This window comes from Lissotriton vulgaris, chromosome 12, assembly GCF_964263255.1.
Source record: "Lissotriton vulgaris chromosome 12, aLisVul1.2, whole genome shotgun sequence".
NCBI lineage: Eukaryota > Metazoa > Chordata > Amphibia > Caudata > Salamandridae > Lissotriton > Lissotriton vulgaris.
In genome coordinates this window covers 363,162,856-363,188,176 of record NC_141700.1, presented here as the reverse complement: position 1 = coordinate 363,188,176, position 25,321 = coordinate 363,162,856, and the positions used below count along the sequence as shown (strand labels likewise).

General features: G+C 46.8%; 1 protein-coding gene across 3 annotated transcripts in view; it reads left to right on the top strand.

Annotated features, from left to right (window-relative positions):
• The window catches only part of SLC7A9 (solute carrier family 7 member 9), a 1,176,401-nt gene that overhangs the window by 467,827 nt on the left and 683,253 nt on the right, over positions 1-25,321 (top strand). For all 3 annotated transcript variants that reach the window (XM_086945130.1, XM_086945132.1, XM_086945131.1), the window contains exon 3: positions 6,468-6,615. In XM_086945130.1, the coding sequence (XP_086801256.1) occupies positions 6,468-6,615 (148 nt within the window). The remainder of the gene's footprint in view (positions 1-6,467; positions 6,616-25,321) is intronic.

Sequence of the window (25,321 nt, the reverse complement as noted above, 5' to 3'; positions counted from 1 at the left end):
ATTACCTATAAAAACCACAATGTTGAAAGGTACGACCCAAGTTTGTAATAAAAAATATGATCTGTGGAAGGTGAAGTACAGTCCACTATAAAAGCTTCCTTAAGATGTTCTTCTAAGTGCTCACTTTAGACCTAATCAGCTTCCATGGCCAAAGGACGGATACTTACACGAGGAATGTTAGATTTTGAAATAATGTTAATTTATGAGTCATATACACGATAAATTGCTTATCAAGCTTTAAATGTGCGATAAGATGAACGACACTTGTTGATTCCACCTGTCTCGTGTTGTAATGCTTGATTAGTCATAGATTGTAATCAGGGATTGCTTGGGCAAGTAAAGCACTTCTGAACAAAAAACAATGAAGAAAAGAAAACGGGTGTAGATATCATTGTGTTTTCTAAGCCATGTAGTGCCCAACACTAGTGGGAAAGCTAGTGAATCAATGAGGTCAAAGATTAGAAAATCAACATATTCCAAACACATAGCAATTAATGAAGGCAGAGTCTTGTGACAGTATCGCCAGATATTAAAGGCGTTCTATCAAAGCTTTACATTTGTAGTTTTACCCCTTTTCCTGGTTGTAATTTAAGCAGTTTAAGGGAAAGACATGAAGAATATGAATGCCTCACATTTAATGGAAGCTAGGAGCACACAAGGGTCCTGTAATGTGGTAAGTTCTACATAAAATAATAATGAGTGTTGATTTGTGCAAACACTTGAGAGTTTTTCAAGGCTATCCTGGGTTTGCAGCACAAGGACGGGCATCCTAGTTTTCCAGTAAAGAGGGACATTTTTATGCAAAATGCTCAGATTTTCAACAATATGGGCACAACCTTCTTTTCTACGTCATTCTCTCTTCCGGTGTAAGAGGCTGACTTAAGTTGCTTATTTGCACAAGCTCTTCTCAACTAGTGTCGTCCATCGTGGCTTCTACAGTTAGTATCATTAGAGAACATTGTATCAAACAGTTTCCTCTGATCTAATATTCCTGTGCTGTGCTTCTATTTGGAGGTCAAATCAATCAGGGCATCCTGAAAGTAGGCATATTCACCACAACAGAAAATGTTAATTCTTCCTTAAATCTATGGTAAAAACCATTATGAGTCCACTCAGATTCAGCTCTTAATTGATAAAAATGGCGCACTTATTGAATCACGTCTCTAAAACCTTGGCGTAATCTAAGTAGGACAGTACTGGCTGACTAAGTGGTCTACTTTGTACCAAACATTTCTGTGAATTGTCTTATGAATTATTCCTACTGCTTTAGTATAGGACTATCCCCATTTAGTAATTGTCCAAGCAAATGCCTCTTAGGTCAGGTACAATAAGATTAAAGTAATTTTAGGTTGATTATTATAAAACACCTGAACTCAAGTCAAGAAACGTTATGTGTATTGTGTTAGTAAGATAGAAAGGTGCAAGGATCGCCAAAACATCTTCTTAGGGGTGTCAAGAAAAACGTCATAAAACCTACACCTCCTACTCCATTAGGACTCTGCAGAGGCCCATTTGCACTGGAGGTGGATGGTGTCCTGGTATGAACAGGCATGGAACAGAGGTACTTGGACAAAGGAGTTGATGTATGATTTTCAGTAGAAAAGTACTTATTTAGCGACATCTAGAAAGTACCAGGAAGCGGCACAGGACCCAAAAGAACAAAGCAGGAGAACGCTACTCCAAATAGAACAAAAGAATTAGGCATTTAAGACTAGACACATTTTGTTATCAGCTGAAACGATTGTGATCTCGGCACATGAATCAACCACAAGATCTAAGCATTTTTGTAACATTGGAAACTTGTGTGCTCCATTGAAGACAATGGAGTGCTCCAGGTTTCTTATCACTGGTAGAAGCCTGGAGCATCAACATTCTAATGTGTGTTCACAGCAACAGCTTTGAACAAAGGCTTCACAGAGCCCGAGGCTTTGTTTTGCTATTTAGAACTGTAGGGGCAGAATGTTGTAATAGCCTTAGAGCCCTCCATAGCAGGATCTACCAGCCATTAAAGGCCAGCTACCTCGTTAAAGGCCCTTGCCTTCAGTTCGGGCATTTAATGCTTGAATGCTGATCTCTTAGGAGTTGAGATGCAAATTCTGCAGATTTGCAACTTACAGCAACACTCTTGTGCAGTAGCAATAGCATCCACTGGTTTGTGTTGACCTTGGACTTGCCTGAAAAAATTGTGACGTATTCCACTAAGTCCTTCTATCCTTCAAATTATTTCACTAGCTGTATCACTGTAATTTGACATTTGTTTAAATAGTGTCTGTGTTGATCCACCTGTGCTAGTAAATGTTAAAATACATTTTGCCTCTCATTGCCTCATAATACAATAATTTGTTATTTAGTTCATGTCTGAATCTGTAATTTTCTATGCCACCCCAAATAACTATTACAAGCTGTAAACAAGCAATTGGTGGGCTGCCTTGAGTTTTCAAAAATGGAGCTGGTAGGGTAAGGTTTTGCTTTTTCAGAATTGGCAGAGACAAAATATGTCAGGATTTTAATTTTACAATAAATGCAATGCCTTGTCAGGGGTAATAATAATAATGTATTCATTGTTCAATTAGTTAAAACCATATCAATATTTCATACACTGTTTAGAAAAAGGGAAATTGCATAAAAGTTACATTATTCTAAAAACTTCAAAAAATATACATAATTATAAAAGTATTCTTTAGATTTTTTCATTGAGCTGCACTGGGTGCAATGTCTTACAGTGGCATACAAGAGGAATCAAATCTTCCTTTTTATAACCACAATGCCGGCAATTTTCGTTTTCCGTATGCATCCAATGCGGGTTGTGTCTGCAAGAGTAGAGAACTGCCCAAACCGTAATGTTATTAATTGACTTTTTATATAGATAGAGAAAGTGCAGTCCAAATAGGCCGCTTGTTTCAGTGTTTTATAAGTATTAATCACTGTTCAAGAATGAATTATTTTGGAAAAAATGCCTTTATCAATCAGCAGCGAGTGAAACTTTGCAGTCTTGTTTAATGTTAACTTAAATGTTTGATAAGGCATATGTTTATTCCAGAGGTCAGTAGTGCAGGTGACCTTTAGCGCATGTTCCAAATACTTATAGGCTGGCGAGTTTTTGTCCTGTTCCATTTCCTGCCATAAAAAATAGTTGAGTCTATTTTCCTCTACATTATGTTTTATTTGATACCATACTTTTATGTATGTGTAGAGTCAGCCCAAACTCTAAGCACCTTTGCGCTGGTGAGGCAGTCTTCGGGAGCTGAAGAACCTTTTATAGATGCTCATTATTAGTTTGTTTAGGGTTTCTGAATCCTTCCCATGCATATCAGCACTGGCGTATGATAGTGTTGGCAGTGCTTTAGCGGAAATAATCAATAATGGCTCTAATGAAGATCCCGCCAGTTTCTTTGCTAGTGCTTTAAGGGCAAATGTTAGGGCCCCTGCTCGCTGCAATTTGAACACATAACAATAGTGTGGTTTGGGAATGTAGAGGGACGCTTTGAAAAGTAAAATTAGTTATCAGATTACACAAAACCATATGCAAAAAGCCATGAAGATTCCCTTTATAAGATACATGCAGGCTGTAATGCAATGTACCCGTTTTCATTTAATATTGTCCCCAGTTCCCCTATGTAAAACTCTGTAGAGTTTCTCCAATTGACATTGATCTGGTTAATGCTTAAATAGTGTTCGAATCACAATAAATTTGTTATGTTATAAAGATTTTTTATTTGCACCTCTACCCTAAGATGTCTTGGCACTGACTCGATTGGTTTTCTCCGTGACGAAAGTTCAGCCAACCGCGTTCATTTTTTTGCAATCTGGGGACCATCATTTTGTTTGGCCCCAAACCCAAGTGGAATGGTCATTCTGCACTGCACTAACTGGGGAACTCACCTCGAATGGGAACGTACATATTATACACTTCCAGGTTATACAGCATATGCACTATACACCATTCAGGTTACAGCAATATGATCTCAGAGCCAAGGACAATTGTGTCACATGTGGCTCACAGGGGCTGCCTTCCTGTTGTTATGAAATGAAATGCAATAAAAAAAACATTGAAAAAGGAGATTTTGCAATATGTAAAATTTGTGACGTAAATTAATCAGAGCCACGATGAGGTATCTATTAATGTAGCTAGTCAGACCCCATGGGCTTAAAACCTGTTTAAACTGCCTAGTATGCTCAGTGGATTGTGTAGCGCACACCATGTGCTCATCCTACCTAGGTAAAACTTTCTCTGACCATCATCCGCTATACATAGACGTTCCTGGCATGGAAATTGCAACCCCTGTGGTTAGAAGACATTGTATTCAAATCCACAATCCAAGACACACAATCACTTCCAACTTAGAGCACAACGCAAACTCCCCCTCCTCTCCCCTAGTGGAAAAGGAGGGCTTCAAGACAGTCTTGTGAGGGGCATGTATCAGCACTGTTATAGGATTCAGACTAATCAAACTACCAACTCTGAGAAATTGAGGGATCCCAGAGGTGCCAGGAGGTAAATGCAGTGGCTGTCCCCACATTATGTGTGATGGCATTGAGAGAGAGACTGAGAGACTCATGCTGCACTCGTAGAGCGACTTTGCTGCTTGTATTGAACATCACACGTGGCCCATACCCATGCTGAAGCCAACACCGGGCAGGCTCCTGGACAGGCTTGTTGCACCTCAAACCTAAGAAGTACCCATAGACAATATAAGAGACAATGAGAGAATAACAGACAACACACAAAGAGGCATTAACACAAACCTCCACTCATACTACTTGGAGGAAGATCAGAGTTTTTGTCTAGTGACAGTTTTCCCAAAAGAACATGAACAATGCATATGTGCAAAACGGTATTTTATGAGGATTAGCTGAGAAATCATGAAAATGTCACACATAAGCAATCTCAAACCTTGGCAGCTATGACTAAACACACTTTAAACTGAAAAATCTGACAGAAACGAACAGGCAGGGACACGGGCAAGCTGGAGCAAGATGAGAAGGGTGCTGCTGTTGGTATAACCTTAATGCACACAGCTCCATGCGCCAGTTAGGAAATTGGCAGCCTGGGCCCAGCTCACCCATGCTAAAGGCTGGCCCTGGGGCTACGGACGTACCCAACAAAAAAAAAAAAACTAACGTGAGAGGGGGTCTAAGTGAACATTTAGAGACCTAGCATGGACATATTCCCCATCTGAAGTATAATTAACACTAGGAAGAGTCCACAGGTCTACAAGGTCCAGGTAACCTTACAAAAAATTCCTTTTTTATTTTCGAGTTGCAATGATCTCATAGACAAAAGGGTGGAAAGGGAGGAAGGAAAATAAACTCTTGTTCCACAGGAGCAAATAGACATAGGGAAACTCCTAAAAGGAGGACGGATTCACATCACTCACCTAGGTGACATGCTTCATCATCTGCTGGGATCTCCTCCTGGTTGCACACTAAGGTAACCAAGGGCTACAACCTTCTGTCTATCAGAAAGGGAGCTCGCAGATGTTTTCAAACACACTCTGATAGGTGGAGCTCTACAGTATCTATCCAGAATGATGCACAAGCATTTCAGAGTGAAGGGCGCAGTGCAAGGAAAAGAAAATAGTAGGATGTGCAATTTAAAATTGAATACCAAGAGAGAAAGTATTTTAATGGGTATCTCTTGGTATCCAAAATAATGACAGTTTAAGAGCAGTTTTAACAAAATAACTGCCGAAAAATCGGGTCTACATGTTTCAGCCAACTGGGAGTTAGATAGTCCAAGGCCTTCCTCAGGACCACTGCATATACTGTTGCTACTGCGTATTTGAAAAATAGAACTCGGTGTAACAAAAACACATTTAAAATTTTAATTTTGAAACAAGGTTGGAATGAATACAACCAGGTAACCTGAATTACAGTCGTAGCAATCCTCCACAAATTATACGGAAGTACCACCTGCCGTGACATGATCCTTCAGCACCTGACCACCCTAGCACCTTCAGCGCGAATGAGCACCTACCCCTCCTACACTTTCCAGCCCTCTTCCCTGCCATTCATAATACCACGTGTTCCCAGACACCAAGACTCGGCTAATTACTTCCAACACTTTAGGTTATCTAGTTTCCTTCTCTTTCTCTCATTGTTTTGGGCTTGATAACAGGTTATAATAAATAAAATGACATTCTAATGCTAGCAAACCGACATCCCAGCCTGCGATCCTGGGACGGCCCGACCTCAGTGTTCTATCCGGATGTGCACACCCTTAAACATGTGTTATGCAACTTTATGACTTATCTGCACGTCGTATAATTCTGCATTTTGAGTATGTCAATAAAAATGTTTTTAAAAATGTATCCAGTGAGGCAGCTCATCTATTTCTGGGGAGACATGATCTTGCAAATAGATGTTATATTTTGTCCTTTGTGACATGTAATCCAGTTTCATCATGATTACAGTCATTCAGGAGGAAAAATGATGGCATAATAAGAATTTGTTGGATTTATTTTCAGGTGGGTCTTATCGGTGGCATCAGCATGATCGTGGGGACAGTTATTGGTTCTGGAATCTTTATTTCTCCAAAATCTGTATTGTCCAATGTTGGAGCTGTGGGGCCCTGCTTAGTCATCTGGGCATTCTGTGGAGTCCTGTCAACTTTAGGTAAGAAATATCAATTAACACCTATTTCCACATGCACTTTGACTGCACTTTATTTGCAAATTGTGTATTTTTCAAAGAGAGCTGTGGGGCCCTGCTTAGTCATCTGGGCATTCTGTGGAGTCAACTTTAGGTAAGAAATATCAATTAACACCTATTTCCACATGCACTTTGACTGCACTTTATTTGCAAATTGTGTATTTTTCAAAGAGAATTCAGTATTTTTAGTGAAATAGAACAAGCTGATTAGGCAAAACGGTTCAGCGAAGAACCGCTTGAATATAAATGATTTCACTTTTATGTCATTAGTTAAGGTTCCTCTACAAATCACCTGTTTAGTTGCTCATTTTGTGCCCAATTCATAAAGCAAGGCTTTCAATATTTGGAAATGCTCTCATTTCGGTGTACACTATGTGTCAAGTGTGTTCCTGACTTTTTTCCATTCACCACGAACCACAGGAGAAATCCTGGCAATCTGACAGTCAGATTTCCAGGTGTACTTAGTCCTGTTGTGCAAAGCATACTGATATAGATTTTTGAGTTGGAGGAAAGTTCGCGTAAATATTGTAGTAATGCCCAGAGTACTTATTGGTACTTTTCAGTACTCCAATTGCCTCTTCTTTGCCTCTTAACGTACATTGTATGTCATCCACCACATTCAGACACCAGTCTTACTCTTAAAACAATAAAACATCTCTACCTTTCTTCTACTTCCTTGTCTTCCTTATAAGTCCTCTCCTCTTTATAAATCCTCCCCTGCGGCCACTTTCTCTACAGGAGCCATCAACAAAGGATGGAATCACCACGCAAAACTTATATTATATATGACCAGCCACTCGAGAAAACAAGATTGAGTTCGAAGAACTCTGGAAAGGAGTGTGAGAAGTTGGCCTGGCATATGCTGTCCACGAGTTCTAGTGGGCACCTTGCACCAGTCCAATCAACTCTTATTGATGATAGGTTTAAGACAACCTTTATTGAAAGCTATCCTAGTGGTAGCTCTGGAGAGCAGCCTTAAGGCTAAGTCTTGAAGCAGTGTAAAGTACTATGGTTTACCAGATTATAACCTCTTGAATGACCAAATGAAAGGAGATCCACACAAGGTATATATAAAATATATGTATTTATTTCTAAACATTCGCTACTAACCTATTTATGAGATCAGAGAACAAGATACAAAATATCAACATGATAGAACTTCAGTAAATAGCACAATATACTATGGGCCCCGGGGGGAGACCAAACCATATATTAAGAAAGGGGTATAAGAACCACGACTTGACTAGAAACAGTGCCTAGAGCCTGTAGAATCGCTGGGACCAGAAGGAACCACCCAAGGTAGTGACACTAGGGACCCACGGGGTACGTGTGCTGTGCGCGAACAGAGCCACGAGCTCCGTTAGCTTTTACGGGGAAAGTGGCAGTTGGAATCTGAAAGTTGAAGGACACTTAGGAGAGGACTTTGAGAAAACCTCTTTAGACTTGGGGGGTTCTAGGGCCAACACCCAAGGGAACACCTGAGTACTCGAGTTACCTCACCCAGGGAAGCCGGTAGCATAGGTGTCAAATGGTGTTGGGTCGCGTCGTCATTTTCAATGGCGACTTGCTGCAAAGTGCTGCTGCCGTGAAGAAAGAAAGTGTCCGGAGGGACTCAAGCCTGAATTGAAGATGTGAAGAACCTAAAAGCAGAGGGGACAGAGTCTGGGTCACTTGCCAGTGACCATTGGCACGATAGACGAATGCCCACGGATGTCAGGTGCTTCAGGTGCGAAGAGGTGAAGCTTGACTTTGCAGCACGAGGACCAGGAGACGTCGATGACAACCAGGAGCTGGATTAAAGCTGTCCCATGCAGGGTGTCGAGTGCTGCGGCGTCGGTGCACAGATTGAACACACCAAGCCTTGCCAACAGCAACCCACGCAGGAAGAGAAAATATGCTTCGGTGTGGACCAGCAAGGTTCGGGGGACTCCCCAAATGGTGGAGAGTCAGGGCACATTTGGAGCAACCAGGGAAGCTCAATTAAACTTAGAGTTGCCTTCACAGGGACCCACCAGTCGACGGACCAGGGTTCGCAAAGGGACCTTAAGAGGAATTGCACAATGCCATCCCACAGGACACTCAGTGAGTGTAGGCCGGTAATCTGCGGTGGAAACGCTGCTCTGGGTTCGGACTACAAATGGGCCAAATCACAGCCTCAAGGATCACTAAGAAGCATATGCCCTTGCAAATGTGCACAGTGTCCAGGGGTTCCGGTTCCACGGTCCCCACGAGGGCTACGGGTTTCAGCTTTGCTGGGAGCTTGGGTCTGCCTCTGGGAAGTCTGGGAACCCACCTCCTGTGTTGCAAATTCTTTGGAGTTCGGCAGGAGCTTCGGAGATGCAACCAGTCTGATGCATCTTAGATGCCTGCCAAGCAGAGGAGTAACTCCGTTACCCTAAGGGAAATTCTTCCGTTATCTAACGCCTTGTAGATCGTCGAAGTTCCACAATTATGTATCAGAGTTTCGTCCAGGTAAATCTAAAGTCCTGTAGTCAGGGGTTCCTACTTTATACCTAAGGAAGGGGTGGGACAAACTCTGGGGATCCACCTATGGGAGGGTCAGGAAAGAGGGGTGGCTACACCCATTTCCTTTGTCCAGGTTAGCACCAGAGCAGGGGCTGGTAGCCCCTGCAACCTGTTTGAGCTGGACTATGCACAGGGACACCAAATGCGCCCCCAGTGCAGACATCAAAGCCCTCTTGGAGTGCACCCACCCAGCCCTAATACACTAAAGCCTGTCTGGGAGCTGTTTACACCTCCCTGTGACAGGAAGCCTATTGCCCAGGCCTCCCCTGCCGGAGTTTCGTCCAGCAGCAGGAAGCTAGACTTGTGTCTGTGGCTGCAGAATCCATTTTGTGATGTCAGGGTTCTGTTAAGCTGGTATCGGGTGTTGCGGTGTAGTCCCGTTTCTCCCTCTAGGAGGGTGGAATCGTACCTCCTCCGCCAAGACTGGGGGGGAGATATGATTCCAAGATGTTGGACACCAAACACAACATGTTTCCTTGCAGCCATTCCAAAGTTAGCCTTTACAGCGAGGCTATAATGCACTTAAGAGTATATGGTCTGGCTGCATCACAGAACAACCTCGGATAATAGATTCCGAAGGCTGCAGAGGGGTCATGCTCATGCATGGGCACCCTCTCACACAAAACCCAGCACCGGCCTTCAGGATTGATAAGGCCTGCCATAGGGGTGACTGATAGGTTTATATGTGTAGTGATTTAATGGAGATATTGGGAACCTATATCTAAGTAAGGGGTGTGTGCACCACCTTACTCAGGCTGTTGTAGCCGACCAGTTGTGTCATTTTGAGTAGTCTCTCAGGGGTGGCATAATACATGCCGCAGCCCCTGAGAGTCATCTCTGGGGTACCTATGCCCTAGGTATATAGGATACCATATACTAGGGACTTATAAGGGCACCCCAGAATCTGTGGTGCACCTAAAGTACATGTAATAGTTTTAGAGAGGAAGCAGCTAGGCTGGGGTCCAGGATAGCAGGGCCCCAGCCAGACTAAAGTCGAAAAACAGTGCAACATCAGCAAAATTGGGGGTAACTATAAGAAGCAGATCCTACTCTCCTACATACCCCCCCACGTAAGGACATTAAACTAACCTTGACCAGTAGAGTCTTCATGTTCTAAGTGGAAATATATGGAGAATCCATCTGCATTGCCATGGTTACTCCCAGGTCTATGTTCCACTGTATAGTCCATCCCCTGTAGGGAAATGGACCACCTCAAAAGTTTGGGGTTTTCACCCTTTATCTGTTTTAGCCATAAGACGAGCGTGTGGTCTGTCTGAACAGTAAACTGAGTGCCAAACAAGTATGAACTCCGCTTCTTTAGAGCCCAAACCACAGCAAAGGCCTCCAGCTCAATAGCTGACCAACGTTTCTCTCTGGGGGGGGGGGGGGGGGGGGGGGGGGGGGGTCAGCCTTCTGCTAATAAAAGCTACTGGCTGATCCTGACCTTCATCATTCAATTGTGAGAAGACAGCCCCAACCCCCAACTCAGATGCATCTGTTTGAACAATGAATTTTTTGGAGTAGTTAGGACTTTGCAGAATGGGAGCAGTGCACATGGCCTGCTTTAGTTCATCAAATACCTTTTGACAGCTGACTGACAACTAAACATTCTTGGGCATTTTCTTAGAAGTTAATTAATTCAAAGGGGTCACTATGGATCCATAACCTTTGACAAATCTTCTATTCTACCCAGTCAGGCCCAAGAAAGCTCTGACCTGAGTCTGGGTAGTTGGAGCAACCCAGTCCATTATGGTCTGGATTTTGCTCTGCAATATTTGAACCTGGCCTCCACCCACATGGTGGCCCAGGTACACAACCTGACTCTGCCCAATCTGGCACTTTGAGGCCTTGATAGTTAGGCCTGCTTTTTGAAGGGCCTCCAAAACATTTCTCAGGTGGACCAGGTGATCCTCCCAGGTGGCGCTAAAGACAGCTGTATCATCTAGATATGCTGCACTATAGGCTTCCAGGCCTGTAAGGACTTTATTCGCGAACCTTTGAAAAGTGGCAGGTGCATTTTTCCAAACCAAAGGGCATCACCACAAATTGATAGTACCCACTAGGGGTAGAAAATGCTCTCTTTGGCTTTACATCATCAGCTAGTCTGATCTGCCAGTAGCCAGCTGTCAGGTCAAACATGCTCAGAAACTTGGCTGAGGCCAAAGTGTCTATAAGCTCATCTGCCCTAGGGATTGGGTGGGCATCAGTCCTAATGACTGCACCGAGACCCCTGTAGTCTACACAACACCTTATCTCTCTCTTACCATCTTTGGTGTGAGGTTTGGGCACTAGGACTACTGGACTAGCCCAAGGGCTATCTGAGGGTTCAATGACTCCCAAATCCAACATCTTCTGGACTTCAGTCCTGATACAGTCCTTGACATGGTCAGGTTGCCTATAAATCTTATTTTTAACAGGCAGACTGTCCCCGGTGTCCATTTCATGAGTGCACCAGGTGGTCTGACTTGGAGTCCGTGAAAACATATGTCTAAACTGGCTGAGAACTTTTCTGCAGTCAGTTTGCTGCTGGACAGTGAGGCTGCCTGCCAAGGATACCCCATCTACTGATCCATCATCAGGGTTCTCAGAGAGCAGATCAGGGAGTGGATCACTCTTCTCCTCCTGTCCCTCATCAGTAGCCATGAGCAAGCCCATGTCAGCCCTGTCAACATATGGTTTTAGTCTGTTAACATGGAGCACCCTGTGGGGGCTCCTGGGAGTTTCAAGGTCCACCAAGTTGGTAACCTCTCCCTTCTGTTCAAGTATGGTATGGGGGCCACTACACGTATCTTGGAGGGCTGCTGGGGCCACAGGTTCCGACACCCATACTTTCGGCCCTGGCTGGTAAACAGTCGGCACAGCCTTTTGGTCAGGCCAGGCATTTTGTAATTCCTGGCTAGCCTCAAGGTTTTTAGTTACCTTCTTCATGTACTCAGCCATCCTGGAGCGGAGACCAAATACATAGTTCACAATATCCTGTTTAGGGAGTTCGAGAGGTAACTCCCATCCCTCCTTCACTAGACACAATGGACCCCTGGTTGTTCAAACAGAAGTTCAAATGGGCTGTAACCAACCCCCTTCTGTGGAACCTCTCTGTAGGCAAAGAGAAGGCAGGGCAAAAGTATGTCCCATCTACGCCGAAGCTTTTCTGGGAGACCTTTGATCATGCCCTTGAGGGTTTTGTTGAACCTTTCAACTAACCCATTGCATTGTGGGTGATTATGGGTGGTACATTTGTAATTTACTCCACACTCCTTCCACATTGCTGTTAAGTAACTAGACATGAAGTTTGCATCTATGTCTGATACTTCCTCCTTAGGGAAACCCACCCATGAAAAGATTCCAGGTAGGGCCCTTGCCACCACAGGAGCTGTAGTGGTCATAAGGGGAATGGCTTCAGGGTACCTAGTGACATGGTCCACCACCACCAGTATAAATCTGTGCCCAGATGCTGTCTGAGGATCCATGTGACCAACTATGTCAATCCCAACCCTCTCAAAGGGACCCCCCATCACAGGTAGTGGTATCAGGGGGGGGCCTTTGTTGTACCATCTGCCTTACCACTGGCTTGACAGGTGACACAGGAGTGACAAAACTCCTTGGTGTCTTCAGACATGTGGGGCCAATGAAGTGAGGGACAATTCTGTCCCAAGTCTTGTTTTGGCCCAGGTGTCCTGCTAATGGAATATCGTGAGCTAGTGTTAATAGGAAGCCCCTGAAGTTCAGAGGTATAACCAACCTCCTGGAGGCACCAGGATTGGGGTCTCTACTTTCTGAATACAGGAGTCCATCATCCCAATATACCTTATGGGTTCCACTAGCATTCCCAGCAGCCTCATCAGCAGCTTGCTTTCTGAGGGGTTCAAGACAAGGGCAGCTCAGCTGTTCCTGGCTCAGATCTGCCCTGGGAGGGCCCCCTGTCTCCAAGAACTCAAACTGATCAGGTTCAAGCTCATCTGGGACAGTTCCTTCTTCAGGCATGAGATCATCTCCCTCAAGAGACTGATCTGCTTCCTGAGTCAGGGGGAAGACACTGCCTTACCCCTGCTGCTCCTTTTCTTGGGAGGCTCCTGGTCTTTTCTTCCAGGATCCAGGGCCTGATCAGCTTTCGACATGTTTGCCTATGACCTGGTCACAGCAAACACATGTGCAGGGATTCCCAACATTTCTGCATGAGTCCTGAGCTCCACTTCAGCCCAAGCTGAAGTTTCCAAATCATTGCCAAGCAAGCATTCCACAGGGAAGTCTGCACTTGCCACAACTGTCTTAAGGCCAGTTATCCCTCCCCAGGAGAAATTAACAACTGCCAGGGAATGGTCTGTTCTGACATTGCTAGCATTGGTCACTTGGTACATTTCACCAAGTATTAACTGCTCAGGAGCCACACGATCTTTTGTCACCATTGGACACTTGCTCCTGTGTCCCTAAATGCCAAAGCCTCTTTTCCTTTGATTAAAGGCTACTGTCTGTATTTGCCCAGATATACTGGGACTCACAAAGGAGGACATGTCCATGCCTCCATCACAGATCAGTACAGCCTGAGTTGGAACTCTGAGTAGGCCAGAGTCCACCTCAGAACCCAGGGTTAACCCTACTACACCTTAATTCTGGTCACCAGCACTTGGAGCTGAACTAGGGGGAACAGTTGCCGTAGGGGCAATGGTGGCTGGAGTTGAGTCTTTGGACTTGGTACATTCACTTCTCCAATGGGTTTTCTGTTTACAGATTTTACACCATGGTTTCTTTTGGCATTTTCCTTTGCTAGATTGGGACTCCCCACCAGATGCAGATTTATGGGGCCCTTGAGAAGACTCCTGGTCTTTACCCTGGTCTCCACCATTATCAGAGTTTTTGGAATCCTGCTTCTTGGAGTCACCACCTTGGTTCTGAACCTTCTGCCTCACCCTGGTTCTGACCCATTTGTTTGCCTTCTGACCCATTTCTTGGGGAGAGGTCAGATTATAGTCCACCAGGTACTGATGCAACAGCTGATTTTGACAATTATTAAGGATCAGCTCACTCATAATCAAATTGTACAATGCTTTAGAATCAAAAACTTTACTGCCAAGTAACCAGCCTTCCAGAGCCTTAGTAGCACAATCTACAAAGTCAACCCGGTCTTGAGTCTGTGCCTTTTGGGTGTCTCTGAACCTAATTCTGTATTGCTCAGTGATTAAGCCAAACCCATCAATCAGGGCACTCTTCAAGACTTTGTAACTATCAGCATCCTCTTCTCTTATATTGAGGAGCTTGTCTCTGCCTTTGTCTGCAAAGGAGAGCCACAATATGTCTGCCCACTGCTCTGAAGGGACCCTCTGTACTTTACAGGCTCTCTCAAGTGCAGTTATCCATTTGTGGATGTCATCCCCACTCTGGTAGGGAGGGACAATCTTGTTCAGGTTCCTATGGTCATGAGTATATTCTCTACCTCTAGGGACACTATAGTTGCCACCATGGGGCTCTAGCCCCTCTTTTCTAGAGGCTCTCTGGAGCTCCAGGAATTCCCTGTCTAAGGCCAGCTGCTCTCTCTTGATCCTAAGCTTAGCTTCTTCAAACCTGAGCAGTCTGCACTTTCTATCATAGGAGCTATCTCTCCTGTAGGAGGCTAAGGCCCTATGAGAGACATATGTCCCTACAGATGTACCAGAATGATTAGACTCCTGAGAAGGAGATCTAGACCTTCTAGCTACAGTGCTAACTATTCCCGGAGGGGTGAAGAGAGGGCCACTGGGGTTCTCTTCTTCATCCACAGGGAGAATTTGATTGTCCAGGTTAGAATCATTCTGATCCTCCTGGTCAGTGTCAAGGTCTAGGTCTTGGATGTTTTCACCCTCTTGCCTTTCCTCTTATGCTGCCCCACCCATCCTGCCTGTCTCGTGAGACCCTGGGGTCTTTCTGAGGTCATCTGCAAGCAACAACTGTATGAGATGTTGTGTGATTGGGCTTTTCCCTGTCTTCAATTTTCTAGAGGAACACATGGTCCTCAATTCTTGGTTTGATACATGGTCCTACTTAGATGGGAGAGCCCCATTGGCTTCTGCCCTTGAAGACATAACTAGTGTGGTGTGGTGTGTGCACCTACCAACTCTAGTGGGACTACTAAACTCTCTTGAGTTGTAGAAAGGGTGTGCTAAGCCGTTGACACACAACTCTAAGTTCAGTAGAACTTACTGTATTCTATTCTTGATTTATATGTACCTATGTACCTATAGTGGTTTTCAGTTAGTCACTCAATGAGATTATCTGGTAAAGCAATAGCAAGGTTGAATCTAACCACTGCACACCAATGTGAGAAGTTGGGCTGGCATATGCTGTCCACTAGTTCGAGTGGGCACCTTGCCCCAGTCCAAACAACCCTTATTGATGATAGGTTTAAGACAACCTTTATTGAAAGCTATCCTAGTGGTAGCTATGGAGAGCAGCCTTCAGGCTAAGTCTTGAAGGAGTGTAAAGCAGCTTGGTTTACCAGATAATAACCTTTTGAATAACCAAATGAAAGGAGAACCACACAAGGTATATATAAAATATATGTATTTATTTCTAAACACTCTATACTAACCTCTTTATGAGATTAGAGAATAAGATACACAATATCTACACGATAGAACTTCAGTAAATAGCACAATATACAATGGGCCCCAGGGGGAAAACCAAAGCATATTTTAAGAAAGTGGTATAAGAACCACGACTTGACTAGACACAGTACCTAAAGCCTGTAGAATTGAAGGGACCCCAAGGAACCACCCAAGGTAGTGACAAAGGGGACCCACTGGGGACGTGTGCAGTGCGAGGACACAGCCACGAGCTCCGTTAGCTTCTATGGGGAAAGTCGCAGTTGGAATTTTAAACTTAAAGGACACTTAGGAGAGGACTTTGAGAAAACCCCTTTAGACTTAGGGTGTTCTAAGGCCAACACCCACAGGAGCACTGGAGTACTCGAGTTACCTCACCCAGGGAAGCTGGGTGCATTGGTGTCAAATGGTGTCGGGTCGCATCGTCGTTTTCAATTGCGACCTGCTGTAAAGTGCTACTGCCTTGAAGAAGTAAAGTGTCCGGAGGGATCCAAGCCTGGATCAAAGATGTAAAGAACCTGAAAGCAGAGGGGACAGAGTCTGAGTCACTTGCCAGTGACCAGGGGCACGATAGACGAATGCCCACCGATGTCAGGTGCTTCAGGTGCGAATAGGTGAAGCTTGACTCTGCAAACACGAGGACCAGGAGGCGTCGACGACAACCAGGAGCTGGATTCGAGCAGTCCCATGAAGGATGTTGAGTGCTGCGACATCGGTGCTCGGATTGAACACAACAAGCCTCGGCAACAGCAACCCATGCAGGAAGAGAAAAGATGCTTAAGTGCAGACCAGCATGGTCCAAGGGACTCCCCAAGTGGTGGAGAGTGAGGGCATGTCTGGAGCAACCAGGTAAGTCCAATTAAACTTAGAGTTGCCTTCACAGGGACCTACCAGTCGATGGACCACGGATCGGGGAGGGACCTCAAGAGGAATCGCACAATGCCAGCCCACGGGACAATCGGTGAGTGTAGGCCGGTAATCTTCAGTGGAAACGCTGCTCGGGGCTTGGACTACAAATGGCCCAAAGCACAGTCTCAAGGATTGTCAAGAAGCATATGCACTTGCAAATGTGCACGGTCGCCACGAGGACTATGGGTCTCAGCTTTGCTGGGAGCTTGGGTCGGTCTCTGGGAAGTCTAGGAACCCACCTCCTGTGTTGCAAATTCTTCGGAGTCCGGCGGGAGCTTCGGAGATGCAAACCAGTCAGATGCATCTTAGATGCCTGCCAAGCAGAGGAGTAACTCCGTTACCCCAAGGGAGATTCTTCCGTTATCTAGCGCCTTGTAGATCGGCGAAGTTCCAGGATTATGTATCAGAGTTACGTCCAGGTAAATCTAAAGTCCTGTAGTCAGGGGTTCCTACTTTATACCCAAGAAAGGGGTGGGACAAACTCTGGGGACCAACCTATGGGAGGGTCAGGAAAGAGGGGTGGCTACACCCATTTCCTTTGTCCAGTTTTGCACCAGAGCAGGGGCTGGTAGCCCTTGCAACCGGTTTGAGCTGGACTATGCACAGGGACACCAAATATGCCCTCAGTGCAGACATCAAATCACTCTTGGAGTGCACCCACCCAGCCCCAATACACTAAAGCCTGTCTGGGAGGTGGTTACACCTCCCTGTGACAAGAAACCTATTGTCCAGGCCTCCGCTACTGGAGTTTCATCCACAAGCAGGAGGCCAGACTTTTGACTGTGGCTGCAGCATCCATTTTGGGATGCCAGGGTTCTGTTAAGCTGGTATCGGGTGTACCGGTGTAGTCACGTTTCTCCCTCTAGGAGGGTGGACTCAAACCTCCCCCGCCAGGACTGGCGGGGAGCTATGATTCCAAGGTGTTTGACACCAAACACAACATGTTTCCTTGCAGCCATTCCAAAGTTAGCATTTACCACAAGGTTATAATGGACTTAAGAGTATATGGTCTGGCTGCATCACAGAACAACCCCGTATAATAGATTCCGAAGGCTGCAGATGGGCCCTGCTCATGCATGGGCACCCTCTCACACAAAACCTAGCACCCTGCCTTCAGGATTGATAAGGCCTGCCATAGGGGTGACGGATAGGTTTCTATGTGTAGTGATATAAGGTAGATATAGGAAACCTAAATCTAAGTAAGGGGTGCATACACCACCTTACACAGGCTGCTGTAGCAGACCGGTTGTGTCATTTTGAGTAGTGTCTCAGGGGTGGAATAATACATGCTGCAGCCCCCGAGAGGCCTCTGGGGTACCTATGCCCTAGGTATATAGGATACCATATACTAGGGACTTATAAGGGCACCCCAGAATCCAATCTGTTGTGTATCTAAAAACATGCAATCATTTTAGAGAGGAAGCAGCTAGGCTGAGGTCCTGGATAGCAGGGCCCCAGCCAGACTAAAGTCGAAAAACAGTGAAACATCAGCAAAATGTGGAGGTAACTATAAGAAGCAGATCCTACTCTCCTACAAGGAGGGTGAGACATAACTTCTGGGATAACAGAAGGGTAAAGGTAGTTAAGGACTGTTACTCAAATATCATTCAGACATTGCTTCTTCTGCCCCCTTTCACATCTTGTCTCGTACATTGTAACGATATAAGCAAGAAGCATGCCTTGTACCCAATCAACCCACCCAACTAGAAAACATGCCACATTCCAGATAAAAAGCAGAAATCTTGCTTAATACACAAGTAACACAACACAAGTCAATACTTTGTTGGAGAACACAGCAGCCAAAGTCTTTGCCCTGAAGTTCATGGCCTTTCCGTCACTAACCTATAACTCTACTGAGTATCAAAAGTAGATGGATACCCACACAATTGTTCTTCTACAAAGATATATGTGGAAGGCATCTCCTGCTCCAGTCCATCATGTCACCATCCCAATAGCGGATCTGCCCTGAACATTTCCAAGCTGGGCAGAATTGGTAAATTTATAGGCTACTAATATGATGAAATTGATCCAACAATGGGGGGGCGTGGCTAGGCAGCCAACATGGCGGACGTGAGTCTTTAGCGCTCCGGCCAGTATCCCTGTATTATCTGTCAGAAATTCTTAAATGGTGCCATCGGGGTCAGTAACGGACAGGACTGCTGTGATAAGGAGGAGAGGAGTCCGAGAAGCCTAACGGTGCCTAACGGTGCCTAACGGTGCATCGATCTCTCAGACAGACCCGCAGCTGTGACCCGGAGAAAGAGCGCGGCCCAGGGAGAGTAAGCGTGTGAAAAGGTAGCACGTGTTGCGGAGCTCGGACCGCAGCCGTTGCTCGTGGACATACATACATAGACGAACATCGGCAGAGTGCACCTAGATTGACAAGTAATCCCCAAGCGATACGGCCTTTGGCGAGGTGCGGGCCTTCCGAAGATCGCCGACGGCAGGCAGGCTCCTGTGAGAGGATCGCTCAAGGGAGGACGAGCGAGTGTTCTGCGACCCCTGGCGGAGGTGAGGATTGTAGTCTGCGGAGGCTGCGGGACTTTGGACGATACCGGGGTTCGAGCTGCTGCCGGTGACGAGGCGCCTTGTGACAGAGGTGAGGAATGGGCTCCCGACGGGGAGGGGCCCCCCGTAGAGACTGCAAGCAGCGTGTTGCGGGGACATCGCCTAGAACCCATTGTGGTGTGAGACATCAAAGTGCTGTGACGCTCCGGGATACCGCAAACTGAAGTGCATAGGCGGCTGTGAGTGGGGCCCGGTAGCAGTTGTGTGGTACAAAAATCTGGAAGACACGGACAGTCCAAGCTGGCGCCACCTTGCGGCGGAGCTGAATGGCATCAACGGTGTGGGGAACTGAGGAGTGACGGAAGGTGTGCAAAGCTATCGCCTATGCCCGGTGCGAAGTCGAGGTGCCCGTGGGCAGCATTAGGACATCAAACAAGGCCAACTACTGGAAGCAAGCTCGCAGAAGCGCCCAAGAAACGGGTAGGGCAGGTGGCTACTGAGGTCCACACATGTGGCGGCGACTGCTGAAGCGGCGAGCCGACTGAGGAAACTGCAAGGTGGCCTGACCTGGCTGCGTACAGTGGAGTTGTGTAGCCGGTCAGCGCCTCCTTGCCCAAGCCCCTTGCAGTTCCCAACGGGCACCAGTCCCTACACACGTGGCTATAGCTCTGCTGGACACCCCAGTAGGGGAGGACGCAGCTGCCGGTCTGGACGCAGACACAACCCTTGGCTTCAATGCTCCTTCCCCGCGCAGCGGACTGACTGGGTGAAGGCGAGCACAGGCGCAACACAAGAGATTCTTGAGGCTTGATGCCCTTGGGCTAAGTTGTGCGGTAAAGGTCTCCCTTCATTCATTCATTCATTCATTCATTCATTCATTCATTCATTCATTCATTCATTCATTCATTCATTCACATTGGAATCAGATATTAGCAGGGAAGCGAGCAATTGATAACTACCGCCATCCGGAAGAGACACCACGAGCGGGGACCTGGTGCTACGGGTTGCCGCTGGCTGGAACCTGTGGGGGAGCCAGATCATGAAGCATGCACAAGACTGATTTTTTTTTTATAACAAAGTTTTATTAAATTTTGTCACAAAACATACATCAATTGAAACAATTCCCATCTCCCCCAATCGTACATAAGTGGGTTCATACAATGGAATGCTAGATACTGGCCCCCAGAATGATCATGGGCGACAGAATACAATCCTGTAAAGAGCAATCCTATCTACTGTGTCCTTAGTGCACTAAGGGAATATGAAAGTAAAATTTAACTCCCCCCCCCCCCCCCCCACCCTCCCGGTTCCCGCGTGTAGGAAGGTGGCTACCTGACTATGGTTACCCCAGATTTTTTGCCTTGTGTTTAGCTGGTTTTCGACTTAGTTGGCCTGGTTCCCTGCTAATCAGGGCCCCAGGCTATCTGCTCTCTCTGTAAAATGGATTCCATGTACCCTAGGTGCATAACTAAATTGGCTTGGGTCACCTTATCAGCCCCTTGTATTTTGTATTTGTATTTGGTAAATTTGTAGAGCGCAAATTGTTGCCCGGGGGCGTCCAAGCGTTGCCCAGGGGCGTCCAAGCCCCTGTACAGTGCACTATAGGTGCCCAGGGCATAGGTGCATCCAAGGCCTACCAGGGGCTGCAGCATATCTTTTGCCACCCCTAGCTGGCTATCCAAAATTGACACAGCTGTCTGATCACTCAGCTGGGGCAAGTTGGTGTAATCACCCCTTGCTTAGATATAGTATGCCTATATCTAAACCTATCTGGACACATACATACCTATAAGTCCCTCCTATGGCAGGCCTTAACAATCCTGGAGGCAGAGTGCTTGGTTTTATGTGAGATGGTGCTCTAGCATGAGCTGAGCCTGTCTGCAGCTGTCGGGACCAATTCCCTAAGCTGTTCCGGGATAATGCCATACCATATACTATTAAGTGCATTATAATCCTCGCGGTTATACTTTGGTTTGGCTTTATCAAAACATGTTGTGTAAGGTGTCATACGATTTGGAATACTATCCCCTCGACAGTCCTGTCGACGGGGATAGCATTCCACCCCTCTAGAGGGAGACGACATGTTACTTTGCTAAAACGCGGTTGATTTTAAAAGAGCCTCAGCATCACAAAATGGATGCTTCTGCCACAGACACGGGTCTGACCTCCTGCTGCTGACCGAAACTCAGCCAAGGAGGCCTGGACAAAGGGTTTCCTGTCACAGGGAGGTGTCACACCACCCCAGACAGGAGATAGTGGATTGTAGCAGGGAGGTTTGAAAAAAACCAGACACTGCCTGGGGCGCACAAGGCTTCCCCTTGCATAATCCGGTCAAACCGGTTCTGGGGCACACCAGCCCCAGTCCCAGCGCGACCTGGACAAAGGGGAAGGGGGTGGTTACACCCCCTTCCTGGGTCCCACCCATAGGAGGGGACCTAGCAGGTAATCCAGCTAGATTGGTATAAGAATTGGAGCAGTGCCAAAGCACTCAGATTATCCTGACTGAAACTTATGAAATGAAACTCTGGACCCTTCGACATCCTACTCGACGTAGAAGACTGAAGAATCCCCCTTGTGGTCAAGGAGTGACCACCCTGTTCAAACAGGCACCATCCAGCACCTCGACGTTTGCTTTGTTGCAGTTCCCACCGGAACTCGAGCGACAGAGTTCGACAAGCCCAAGCGAGCCTGCCTTCTAACAGCCCGATCCACAGTCCCTGCAGAGCTGAGACCCGTGGAGGCGACCTGAAGCGTGGGGCCCGCCATCTTGGAAAGACCACGAGACGCTGACCGTGCAGCCCACGAGTGATCCTCGAAGCTGTGCATTGGGGTCTGAGAAGCCCCAGCCCTGAGCCTCTCTTGCACCGAAGCTCACCCCTCTACACTCACCGAGTGCTGCTTGGGGCCCTTCTGCATGTTTTTGCTCAACGCATTGGCCCGGTCACTTGCCCGTTGGCTTGTGGCCCCTGTGCCGACGAACCTTGAAAACCAACTTGTGAATCTGGATGCTCCAAGCAGCTTGAAGCAGCACCCGCCGCAATGTAAAAAATGAAAGCAGTGCATTTGCATGCACAAAGCGGCAGGCACCGCGCGGTGCCTGCCGCTTCGTGCACGCAAAGGCAGGGGGGTACCATAGGTACCCCCCATGTGCACCCCCCTACGCAACCTTCAACGGGCCCCCAAAGTGAATGTCCGTATGCTTTTCCACGGCGGAAAAGCCGCCGCGGAAAAGCATTACTTTCCCTACATCCTAATATGGCTGGCGGTGTCTGATAGACACCGCCAGCCATGTTAGTGCTTTTCCGCCGTGGTCGCCTTCCGACCGCGGCGGAAAAGTGGAGGACAGATCGTGAGACCCACCAGCCATCCTAATTTGGCGGTGGGTCTTTCAGGCCTACTCGGCGGATTCCCCGCATACTCCGGGCCGGCGGTGACTTCAGCCGGCCCGGAGTATGCGGGGAATCCGCCATCATAATGACCCCCTTAGTGTAGGTAAGTGCACCACTTGCACCTCACTAGCAGTCATGTCTGGCACAGGAGGAGCTTCAGGCTCTGCCCCTGTGACAGTTGACCTTACCAAGGCAACTTCCAGCTTTGACAAACTTAGCCCTAAAGACTTGAGTGCCTTATGCATTGCAAGAGGGCTAAAAAGGGGTCACAACCCCACCATTCCTTCCCTGATAGCCATCCTGGAAAAGGATGACTTAGATAAGGCAAGTACAAGTCCCTTAGATGCAGGAGATGGAGTGAACCCCCCTGAGACTGAGGACACCCCAGTGGTGGACGAAGAAGAAGAGGAAGAAGAGGAGGAGGAGGACTCAGAAGTAGATGAGTCAGTTCAGAATCAGAGGGGTAACCAGGTCGTAGTTGGCAGGCTTAACCAGACCAACTTAGACCTACATGGGAATGGAGAGGGCCAGCACCTCCCCAGATCCTATAACATAATTCCCTTGGGTAATAGGAGAGTGAGATCACCTTCCAGGGACTCTCACATTTCTAGTGCCTCCAGGGAATCTCAAAGGGGAATGACTTCCCCCAGAGGAAAGAGCATAGGGCCAGGATGAGGGCTGTCCAACTCCAGATAGAGAGGGAAGAGATAGCCTTGGCTCAAGCTAAACTTGCTTTAGCAAGAGAACAAAAGTTGTGTGGATTAGATTCCACTGGTGGCAGCAATATTCCTAGAGAGAAAGACAGGGCCTATGATAATAGAAACCTGACAAAGATTGTGCCCCCCTACAAGGAAGGGGATGACATCCACAAGTGGATAACTGCTCTTGAGAGAGCCTGCATGGTAAAGCAGGTACCTGAAGAACAGTGGGAAGCAATCTTATGGTACTCCTTTTCTGAGAAAGGGTGAGATAAGCTCCTCACTGTCAGACATGAGGATGCTAAAAACTACAAAGTCCTGAAGAGTGCTCTAATATATGGGTTTGGCTTAACCACTGAACAATACAGGTTAAGGTTCAGAGATACCCAGAAGACACAGACACAGAACTGGACTGATTTTGTAGATTGTGCTACTAAGAATAAGAAACTTAACCCCAACTCCTTGCCTTCCCACACCTGCAGTCTCCTCCTTCCCCCTTCGGGCGCTTCGGATGTTCAATCTCTGCCCGACCTCTACCTCGACTCTATGACCTCAATAATCAACGAAGCCGCCCCCCTGCAACTGAAGGGAGTCTCCACCAAGATCTCGAACCCATGGTATGATGGTAGTCTCAATGAGGACAGGCGTGCTATGCGAATGGCAGAGCGCACCTGGAGATCTGACCCCTCAGCCCTGCACCTTAACCCCTTCAGCGCGGCGCAAATTTCCGCGCTGTGCTGAAGGTTCTAATGAGCCAACGGGCTCATGACGGAACGGTTCCGTCATGAGCACAGCTCAACCGATGCTCATGACGGAACCGTTCCGTCATGAGCATGGAAGGGGTTAAAACGCTTAAGAATAAGAGAAATGCCTACTTTAGGAAAATCAAGCGTTCGAAATCTGACTTCTTTAGCCACCAGCTGGACCAAGCTAAAAACCGACCAAGAAAACTGTTCGAACTAGTCAAAACTCAATCCAAGATGCAACCTCCACAATCAAACAGCACAACAAGTGATACACTACACTGTGAAAACTTCGCTGCTTTCTTTAAGCTAAAAACCAACAATATAAGAAGTGTTATGTTATGTTATGTTATGTTATAAAAATATTTCTAGAGCGCACTATCACCAATTGGTTGCTTGGCGCTATGATCAGTGATAACATGAACATGGAGGAAAGAGGATTATAGGAATGCTTGTCTGAACAGCCAGGTCTTCAAGGCTTTCCGGAAGGAGAGAAGATCCTGACAGTTCCGGGTCTCCGACGGGAGAGAGTTCCACAGGCGGGGGGCAAGGGTGGCAAACCTGCGGCCTCCTGCGCGTTTTAAGTTGAAGGAAGGTAGCTGCAGGAGGTTCTGGTGGAGTGAGCGAAGGTTGCGGGATGGGGTGTATTTGGAAATCAGGTTGTTGATGAATAGTGGACTTTTGTGATATAAGGACTTGAAGATTATACAGCCGGTTTTGAAGGCACATCGCTGGGCCACAGGGAGCCAATGTAGTTTCTTAAGAAGCGGAGTGGCTGCCTGGCGCCTAGGTTGATTCAAGATTAACCTTGCTGCATGATTCTGTGCCATCTGGAGTCGCTTCACTAGGTAGTTGGGAAGACCTAGGTAGATGGAATTAGCGTAATCCAGGTGGGACAATACAGTAGCGATCACCACTTGGGTGAGTGCCTCAGATGTAAGCAGGCGGCGTACCTTCCGAATTTTCTTCAGTTGGAAGAAACACTTGGAGACCACTTGACCAACTTGGGTTTTGAGGGATAAGTCACGGTCCACAGTGACTCCTAGTGTTTTGGCTGACAGAGAGGGTGTTGGGGCTTGGCCTAGTTCAGGAGGCCAGTAATGCGGGCCCCAGAACTTACTGCTCTCGCCGGTCAGGACTAATTCCGTTTTGCCCGGATTTAATTTAAGCTGGTTTTGGTCCATCCAGGTTTTAATGAAATTCATTGTGGACTGGAAGTGCCTTATAGAGTCTTCGGTGTTATCGATGGTAAACAGCAGCTGTAAGTCGTCTGCGTAGTTGAAGACTCTCACCTGATTGTCTCTCAAGGTCTGGATCAGAGGGAG